At 39.2% G+C, this 10,082-nt stretch overlaps 1 protein-coding gene across 1 annotated transcript; it reads right to left on the bottom strand.

Annotated features, from left to right (window-relative positions):
* Window positions 1–551: 551 nt before the first annotated feature.
* Window positions 552–8,091, bottom strand: LOC117880472 (protein NDNF-like). Its single transcript, XM_034776708.1, has 3 exons — window positions 7,858–8,091; window positions 5,126–5,259; window positions 552–3,784 (listed from the first exon to the last, which is right to left on the bottom strand). The coding sequence occupies exons 1-3, from the start codon at window positions 8,040–8,042 to the stop codon at window positions 2,433–2,435; spliced, it is 1,671 nt and encodes a 556-aa protein (XP_034632599.1). The 5' UTR covers window positions 8,043–8,091; the 3' UTR covers window positions 552–2,432.
* Between the last annotated feature and the right edge of the window lie 1,991 nt (window positions 8,092–10,082).

The following is a 10,082-nucleotide window of genomic DNA, read 5'->3' as shown; positions in this document are numbered from 1 at the left end:
ACGCAGGTTAGCTGTGGTGTTTAATTGCAGTGTAGACATACCCTTAGGTGTGTGGCCCCGAAAGTTCTGTGTTGCTCAGAATCCCTAGATGTTTTCCTGCACAGTGTTTTAGGAGTGTAGGGCCATGATTCTTCAGCTGATCCCACGGAGGTGCCAGGGACTCTCCCCCTTCTTGCAGCAGGCAGGGGGGCTGGCACTGGCATTCATATTCAGGAACCACAAGGAAGCTGTTGGGCAGGTGCCTCTTGCCTACTCTTGTGTCTTGTCTTAAACTACATTAATTCTTCAGAGCTGCGACTGTTTCATACTATGGGCTGGTCTACACTACAGCTGTAAGTCAACCTAAGTTATGCTACTTGAGTTACATAACTTACGTAACTGAAGTCTATGTAACATAGGTTGACTTACAGTGGTGTCTACACCGCTCTGTGTCGATGGGAGATGCTTTCCCCTCTGACTTCCCTTACGCTTCTCGGAGAGCTGGAGTACAGAAGTTGACAGGAGAGCACTCTGCCATCGACTTAGTGGGTCTTCTCCAGACCTGCTAAATAGACACCTCCGCATCTATCGCAGCAGCGCCGATTTAGCCTTAAGTATAGACATACCCTATATGTTTGTACAGCACTTAGCACAGTGGGGCCCAGTGCTGACTGGCACCTCTGAGCACTGTTGAAATATGAATAATAATAATGAACAATAAGTTGAAACCTTGATGCTCCAGTAATGTAAAGGAAGTACTAGCATGCACAATGTACAATAAATACATGTGGGCTAGAATTACGCACTTACACCTGGCTTTGTATAATTTTGGAGAAAAACAAATAAAGCAGATCAATTTTCTTCAGAAATATCTGGGTCTGTTAATGTTTTACATTACTTTATATATGAAATCCAGATCTGCCAAGTGTCTGTGTTCAAAAATCTCTTCCGCAGGTGATGAAACAGCATAATTGTTTATGAAGATTTTTTTTTCTGAGGGGATTTTTATATTCAAAATATTCCTCATACTTTGCCTTTTCCAAAATTTAAAAGAGACCATCAGAGAATCAGAGACAATAAAAACACCTGTGCTTGTCAGGTTTTACTACAGACATACTACTTCATGCTACTCAATAGGAAAAATCAGATTTTTAAAAAAGCAACACATTCTTTGAAATAGGCTGTGTTGGTGCTGCATGGAAGGAAGGAATTAGCCTATCACATTGAGGTGCCTGCATAGGATTGTGTGTGTGTGGGCACGGTGGGAAGGGAAACCAGAATGTGATCTTGTGGGGAACTGGTCCTCATGCAGTTCTGCACAGTGCTGGTGTTTGCCAGGGTCAGAAATTATGGGGTGGGAATTCATGTATCCCATTGTAAGAGTAAAATAATACATGCAGTGGAGCGTTTAGCATGTGTGAATCTCTATGTGAGGAGGAGGAAGGATTAGTGATAATGTTTTCAGCCCTCCATGTCTTGCTGCAAGAAAGCTTCAAAGAAGATGCACCTTGTCTATATAATGTATATGTATGTATAGAATACATAAACCCAAACAAGAGTAGCAATGGACCTGAACTAGAACAGTTTGGATCAGAACTGTCTTCCTTCTCCTCAGACTTCCCTACTCAGGTCTTTCTCTATATGGGCAGAACCAGCAAACTGTATTCAAACACCCTCAACTTTGGGGAAATTCAGATCCAATTTCTGGTCCAAACTTTGTGAGTCAGGTCCATCTCTAAACAAGAATAACTTCTCCACAGGAATGAATGCAATTCAAATATGCAGGTAATTGTGATGTGGTTGTTTGAGAATCTCCTGTAATTACAGTTGACTAGAATGTGTAGCTGCAGCAGCTGGACACCCGATCCACCACTTTTATCAGTCTTGCACCTTTGTGCATGAGAGATGCTTTGCAGCAATACCAGTCCATTGTCCATTTACCTTCACAAGCAAATCTCTCAACTGGCAGGGAACAGTCAATCTGTCAGAGATAGTCATTCTGGTGGTATCGCTCAGTCCCTCATTGACAGTTACTGAGGTATGCCAAGTGAAAAAACAACGTTAGATTTTAAAGTAACAGTTCAATACTCCTTGAAAGGTATTTAACAACATGAATTTGATTTCAGGTCCATTTTAGTTCATTTCACTCCAGGCTGATTTCTTGTATGTCATGGGGTGAATCCATTGTTTCCAAGTGTCTCTATTTGTTTTAGTCTTGTTTTTGCTGTCAATGTGAGACAACTGAGAGAGAAGCTTATATTGGAAAAAATATGCCAGAGTGAGCCTAATTTTCTAGACAGTTGAAAAAATTCTTTCCCCACAAATCTTGCAGCTTTAATAATCGTGTGTTATGCCCCAATATATTTTGAACTGCACAGAGCACTGGTGTTTATTGTGCATGTTTTTCATTTTGCTCCTTATTTATCTACCAGAAAACATTTATTGAAAAGCCCTCAACATTTTTTCCTGGTCTTCACAACTTTACTGTGATACCTGACTGGGATCCCAGAAGGTTCAGTTAGATAAACATCAAACAGGTAGAGAGTCCCTGCTTCCAATCCCTTGATGGTCTGTGTGGTAACTGCTCGTCGTAGATTTATATCATAGAAATATTTGCACAGCACTTTCTCAGAGTTGTGTCTGGATTTGGGCCCTGAGCACCTGTCTGCGCTCCTCACCTCCATCCAAACTTGATCCTCTTTGATCCTTTTCTTGTACACACAGTACTTGCTCTGCTCTTGTGTTCCTAGCCAGGCAATGGTGACTGAATTGCAGGTTCTCAGTTTACTGAAGGACTTGATTTTTAAGCTTTCTGGAAGAAGTGGGAAGAAAGGCTTGTGGAAGTGAGAGGATACTTGAACTTTCACAGAAGAATTAGTATGGTCCATGGACCTTAGCTGCACCAAATACGTGTCCAGCAGCTTTCCCTTCAGTGAGAAATGTCTGAAGCCTGCAATGTTTTCTGAGGCCAGTACTTTACCATTCCTTGTTATCTGAACCCCTACTTGGCCACTACAAGATTGAAAGATGAATTGGATCTTCTTGTGTCTAGCCTGGTACTGCAAGCTGTAGAATTTCTGCTTTTTCCCATCCAGGGTTAGATGAATTACCTTCCCATCCTTCAGCTCAATAACTTTAGGCTCAGGTTCCTCAAGAGTTCTTGCAAATGTTCCAGTGTAGGCAGCACTTGCATTAGTGAGGAGGTTGACTACAAAAACATCAAAGTAATATTGAGTGCTGGGTCTAAGGTTGGGCACTGTATAAGTATTCTTGGTGCCCATGCATATCTGCCTCACTTCCCCATTACTAACCCTGTTGATGATACTTAATTCACTATTGGACAGTATCATCACCTGTTGATGGTCTAGAAGATATGGAAAGAGAGAAAGAGCTAGTGCTGGTGGCGATTTCATACCTGAAGATCTGATAGCTGTCTCAGCTGCACATAAACTCTTGTAGTTGTGTTTTTCATTGACGAGAAGACAATACTGGATGTTTTCTTTGTGCTTTAAGACCGATGGGCTGTGTTTCCAAGCTAGAGTCACAGTTGCATGGCCAATACCGATAACATCTATGCGTGGATCTAATGGAAGTTCTGGATACAGATGCCCAGATGTTGTGTCAGTTGTTAAGTATACAGTAATGTGTGTGTCTCGTTCAATTGATAGGAACTCCAGCATATAGAAAGCAGAATAGGAAGACATACCCATATAAGTCTCCACAGAATTTCCTTTATAGTTAAATATCATGGACACCAACTTTGGAATCTTCTGAGATTTTGTGGCTTCAAGAGTGTCATAATCACCTGCACGTGAAAAGCAGACTCATCAAAAGCAGACCCAATTGTTTTTTTTTTCATGCCCCACAACAATTCATCACTTAGCTTCTCAGTTTTATTATTCATATGCCAGAGAAATTCCTCTTGCTACTAGTATTTTATGCTTTAGTGGCTATTCTTTTAATATTGCAAGAGAGAAATAATTTTTTCAAACAGACTATAATTAAACTCCCAGTTGCAAATATATTGACCTATATAGTACCGGATGTCATTGCAACATTTCACTTTCTGTCAGTGTTTCTTCCTGTACTTTACTTAGGACACTGACATTTTGTGTAGTACGAGTTTCCTTTACTCTGATTTTGTGCCTTTACCTGCCTTGTATGAACAAAAAAAGCCAGAGGCTTTGAAGGAATGCCCACTGAGCTAACTAGTCAAGTGAATCTCCCTGCTAATTAACATCTTGATTCTGGCAGTGTCTAGCTTTTTTAATAATTAAAAAAATGTTATTTTTTTAAACCTATGAAATGATTCTGGAAATTATAAAAGAGAATTAAGTTTTCTTTTAACTTGAGGGAAACATAGCTCCGGATTATTCTATGCCTATTGCCTTGTACATTGTATTCCCAGGGAACTAGAAATGACCCAAATTCTTCCCTCTGCTGCACGTTGTTACAAAGAGCAGAAAAGAGGAAATACCAGCCCAAGAGGTCTGAAACACAAAGAAGGGTGTGAGACGGCTCTGTCAAGAGCACTTCCCTCCCTCCTTGCTGATCTTATGGAACACTCTCCATATGAACATTGTGTAGTTAGGGTCCTTGGGTTTTGGGGTGGGTTCCAGTTGTTAATAGTGGAACTGGGGAGTAGCCACACTATTTTCCATGCTCCCCTGGCAGCCTGGCAGATATCCAGGTGAGATTCCAGATTAACAAAGCTCATTGCATTGTTAACTCCCCCACCTCAGCTTCTCTTACACTTCCGAAAGAATACGAGCACATGGCTATGGTGGAGGGAACAAGTGCCAGCATCCTCATCTGTGGCCATAAACTTGTCCTTTCCTTACACTACCCTGAGAAGAGAATTTGTCAGAAACTGAATTTTATCTTGCAGGACTCTATTGAAGTCAATGGCAAAAATACCATTTATTCCAATAGGGCCAGGATTTCACCTGTGGAGTTTTGGGTCCTATTTTTCCAAACCCACAGGTAAGTCCACAGGAAGGGAGATTTGGACCTATAACTTCCAGTTTGCCCAGGCCATTTTTGTTGGTAGTGAGATTTCCTAGATTGGTGACACTTCTTATGAATGGGCTACTTTCCCTCCTGCAGTGATCAGACAGATTTAAGGTTCCTTCCATTTAGCTCTTACCACGTGCTGCTTTTCCAAGGAAGTTTGTTGATGCCTTATGTACTAGTATACTCCATTCAATGGGAACATCACAGGGTGTCACGGTTACCGTGAAAGGAGCTGGGGCTCTGTCTTCCTCCAGAATGAAACAGTACCTGAAAATGTGGATTAAAAATGAACTGGAGGCATTAAGAAACACAGTCATACTGCAGAATCCCAGCAGGTAAAGTAATTAGCCATTCATACTGAAGATCTAAAAACTACATTCCACTGTAGGTAATAACGACAATTCTACTATTAGGTACATTAAAGCAATAGCCTAGAGAGTGATCTACATTTTCTTATGTTAAAAGAATACATACTGTGTTTCTTTCTAAACCACAAAGGTTTTCTTCAATATTGTCTATTTATTACCGGGTAAATGTATTTCACAATACTGACTTTTTAGACTCTATGGGACAAGTAAATACTATGGTATAATGGAATTAGGAAAGTGACTTCTATTAGAGCTCCATTCCCAAACTAACACTAGGGAAACAAGCATGTGTTTGACCAAAATGGGATACCCAGGTTTCTTGCTTGGAGCAACCAACAATGGGTTCTGTAAGAATAATATAGTATGTGAGCATCACTCCGTCTTCCGAAGGTCTGAGTCTAAGAGGATCTATTTCATACGTAGTTCTACTTGTTCTTGATTGGCAGTGTGAGGATGCTACTCCTCATCTCTCCATCCCAACATGTCACTAGTCTCTCTAGTTGCAATGAGTCTACTCTGCTCATCTGGAGGCTTATACATAGCTTGAAGACATTCATGAAAGCTACTTGATACAAAATTTATATGGGCAGTGAATGCCCTCCATGCATATGGGAAGTAGCTCCCACTCAATGCCCCAAAAGTGATGATTATACAGAGATTCAATTTCTTAACTCTACCTTTGCCTACTGGTGGAAATGCACTTGGGTAGCACCACAAATGTACTTGCCACTCTGCTAGCATACTGAACCCTCCCTGGAATCCTTAATCTAACCTAACAAGAGTTCAGTTTAACATATTTACTTTGAAAATTTGGCCCACTGTGTATCACTGGTACAAAGTGACATCGGTTCCTGACGGATTCCAGTAAAGCCTAATCTCCAGCTTTACTCCTTGTCTGCTCAGGCTCTCAGTGGACTGAGTATGGCCATAAAGACAGGTGGACTCTATTAGATCACAGTACAATAAAATATTCATAGATTCATAGATTCTAGGACTGGAAGGGACCTTGAGAGGTCATCGAGTCCAGTCCCCTGCCCGCATGGCAGGACCAAATACTGTCTAGACCATCCCTGATAGACATTTATCTAACCTACTCTTAAATATCTCCAGAGATGGAGATTCCACAATTATATAAGTAATTATAGTTTTGTACTCATTGGTGAGATGTTATGGACACATAAGGTCACCTCAGAGAGTTTTTATTTATTTTCGGGGTATTGCTACTGGGCCAGAATTAAAGTTGTTTGGGTTCCCACTGAGTATTTCCATATTTTTTAAATGTTTCATCTTCTTTTAATTTAAACCTGGGCTCTGAATTTTCTGGTTTTATGTTTGATCTTTGGAAAACTATAAGGTTCTTGTGAAGCTTTCAGTCCTTATAATTAAGTGCATACTTCAAGCCTTTATTCTAGCTGAACCAAGTTAAAAAAAATAATCTGGAAATTGATATGTACCTGTTAAACCACATGCTATAAACCCCTCTTTCTCTTAGACTTTCAATTCCTATGTCCCTTTAACAGGGAGAATTCTTAGGTTCATTCTTGTAGTCATAATTTTGTTATATAACTACATGTGCAGTGTCCTGTTTTCTTTCTGCACAGTGCCCATCAGGACTGAGCCATCTGGCTTACCCTCTGCTCTTTGACCATTCTGCAGGAATGTATATCAGATCTATTGACACTAATAATGTTGGTTAGTGTCCAAGGAGTATTTTGGCTGAATCTTGTTAAAGGACATCTCTTCCCAGATATCTATCTGAGGTAGATACAGGGTACCAGACACCTACATACATATATATAAATACACACACACACACACAGAGATTTGACTACATACAAAATTCACAGCATTTTGGGAAGTCCAGGTTAACCTTCAATGGAATTTCAATATTAAAAATTCTTTTGATCTATGCAAGCTTTAGTACTGCTCACCAAATACACAACTAAGCATTCACTACATCTGAAAGCTGATTTTCAGTTTTAAAGTATACACTTATTGTAATGATTTGGGTAGTTAATTTATTGAGGAAAAATATTTGCAACTGACTTTGGCCTGAGGCCCTGGTGCTCCTACAGTTTTATAGGTCAACTGATTAAGGTATCACCTTGATATGCAGCAATAGCTATTCACATTTGGAGCCTAATGTAAACTCAGCAGTAATTGCATCAATTAAGAGCTAAATAGGGAAAAATCTTACAATGAATCTACGTAGCTGAAATCTGTCTTAAAAAATCACTCCAGATTCTAGTTAAATTTTTCAACTAAGAAGGCAAAAAAAGAAAGAGAAGGCTGGAAGGAGATATTGGAAGATACTTTCAAGGGACAGCAATATTGCATTGCTTGGCTCAGGGTACTAAAGGTAGCACTGCCAGAGCATTGCAGGTAGGGAGTGTACAGCAGTTATCTCCTTGATATTAGCAGTAGCAAGTCTGCATGTGCATAGGACAGGAAATGAAAAATAACATATGCGAATTTGTATTGAATGATTTGCTCCTACCTTTTAGGTATATCCTTCAACAGGTGGACTGTGGTTTCCTTACCATCTGCAAGAATTAGGGAATGATTACAGTTGAAGAGATCACTCTTGAAGCTGCGTTGGGAACTGGTGGGCACCTTTATAGAATGACACAAACACATGGCCACGAGAAGATGGAAAGGCAGGTAAATCCAGAATCTGAACATCTTCAGCACTACAAGTTGGGGTAATAAAAGTTTATAGCGATTGTTACCATTGGGGAAAACAAAACAAACAAACAAACAACCACAAAAACCTCTCCTTTCATGTACCTCTCATTGTGCTTTGCCAATAATCATTATTGTCACAAATGGTAAAAAAAAATCAGTGCGCAGCAGAATGCTGCTAATCTGCACTTTGCTAAATCATTTAAATTCACAGAGAAATGTCTCAGTCTTGTCCCAGCTCTCAGCAAAGATTAAATAGCAGAAGCTGTAGTAAGGTCTCATATTACCAAATATATGTATAATACAGTGTATATATTGCATGAGTATAATATGAAGAAGAGAATTATCAATAAAACTAAAAACAGCTGACAAATGAATGGACAAAATACATTTGAAGATACCTTATCCTGGCTTATTTATTGCATTAGTTCACTTGGTAATTTTACAGATTCAGTAATTTGCAAGGAGTCTCCCAATCACAAATTAGTGCTAATCTATTGTATTCCTAATGCTGCTGCCACCTGTGTTTTTTGTAATTCTATTTTTATTTCATACTGATTGTAAATTCATCAGGATTACAGGTATGTGCACAGAAAACAAATGATCTAAAAGGGAAAAGAGTATATGGAGAAGAAGGTGGTAGACCCCAGGTGAGAGACAATGTGTTGGGACTTAGTAGATTTTAAATTCTTTGTGTCTTTTATTTAGAGGAAGCCTGTATTATAATGCAACGATTGGACAAATAGTTCTGAAATTCCAGCACTTTATATCTTCTTCCTTCCAGCATTCTCTCTCAGTAGGTGTTCTTTAGGATGTTTCCAGTCAATCTCTGCAGTCTCTCGGTTTTAAACTAATGGTAGTTTGCACCCATGTCCCTCTGATTCAGACTTTTAAAATGTCATATTTTCCCCTTTGCTGAGACACTTTATTATCTGCAGGGAATGTAGTCAAGGAGCATGTGAGGCTTAGGCAGTTCCAGCAAGGGGTCTGTGAAAATGCAGATGCTGTTAAAAATGGAACACCACATCTATGTTGTACAGAGCTACACAAATAAAAAGGGTTAAGTAAGTACTGGAACTTTCTGCAGTGTATTATTGTGTTAGATTGCTCATTATCCTCATAATATTCTTCCATCTGCCTCACATTAATCTAAGGAGAGAGAGAGCGAGAAGTGATGGACCTGAGAGAAGGGGAGAAGAACAAGTCTCTTCAAAACTGATGTAAAATGCAGGGCAGTGCATTGGTAGGCAGGGGGTGCTCTGTGAGCAGTATCTCTTTTGAAAAAAGACAACCTCTTGCAACTTATAAGCAATAGGAAGAAGTAAAGACATCAGCAAATGTGATGATCAACCAGTAAAAGAAGAGCGAATAAAAGAAAAATAATCTGTGACATGAGGAATCCATGATTTATAATCTGTACAGTTTTTGTGACTGGCACTTTCCTTTTGTAGCCTGTGTTAAGAAGAACTCAGCAAGTCAAAAAGTCTACAGCTTAGCTGAGCTACTGCTCATTAACAAGAATATTTATAAGTGGAGCAGAGTTTTAATATTTCCATCTTGGTCCTGTACATTTAAGTATAGTTCTGAATCTATTTGCAGATTATCATGTGGAAAACTTGTTTTCATTGGTGATTTCCAAAATAACTAGTATGTCTCACAGGCTATGATACTACAGAACATCCTATTTAACATCTTAATATCCTGTTCCATTCCACTTTGAAAATGTGTTGGTAACATTTAAAACACCTGACGAATAAAATATAGAACTATGCTAATAAGTCTAGCAAGAGTTGCGAATATTATTCTTCCTCTTGATTACTTGCGTAAATCCCTTTACAATAAAGCTTTTCCTCTGATGGTAATGTTTCTCTGTCACTTTTGCCATTCTTTTGTTCTAACTATAGCTTATTAGCTCAAAATTTAACCCTGGAAGTATTTTTCTTTACCTTTTAATAAGGCATCCAAATTGCCCAGCACTTCAGAGTTTTTACTCTTGCTGCTGTTTAAATGGTATTTTGCAAACAACATTCACATAGTGTC

This window comes from Trachemys scripta, chromosome 7 (genome assembly GCF_013100865.1).
Source record: "Trachemys scripta elegans isolate TJP31775 chromosome 7, CAS_Tse_1.0, whole genome shotgun sequence".
Lineage (NCBI taxonomy): Eukaryota > Metazoa > Chordata > Testudines > Emydidae > Trachemys > Trachemys scripta.
This window is presented reverse-complemented; position numbering and strand designations above follow the sequence as displayed.

Bases quoted from the DNA above. Each gene is read 5' to 3' on its own strand.
- LOC117880472 (XM_034776708.1), bottom strand. From the start codon at position 8,042: ATGTTCAGATTCTGGATTTACCTGCCTTTCCATCTTCTCGTGGCCATG. The intron at 5,260-7,857 runs GTAGGAGCAAAT...CCACATTTTCAG, and splicing joins TTGAAGGATATACCTAAAAG to GTACTGTTTCATTCTGGAGG. The intron at 3,785-5,125 runs GTAAGAGCTAAA...TTTCACGTGCAG, and splicing joins CCTTGGAAAAGCAGCACGTG to GTGATTATGACACTCTTGAA.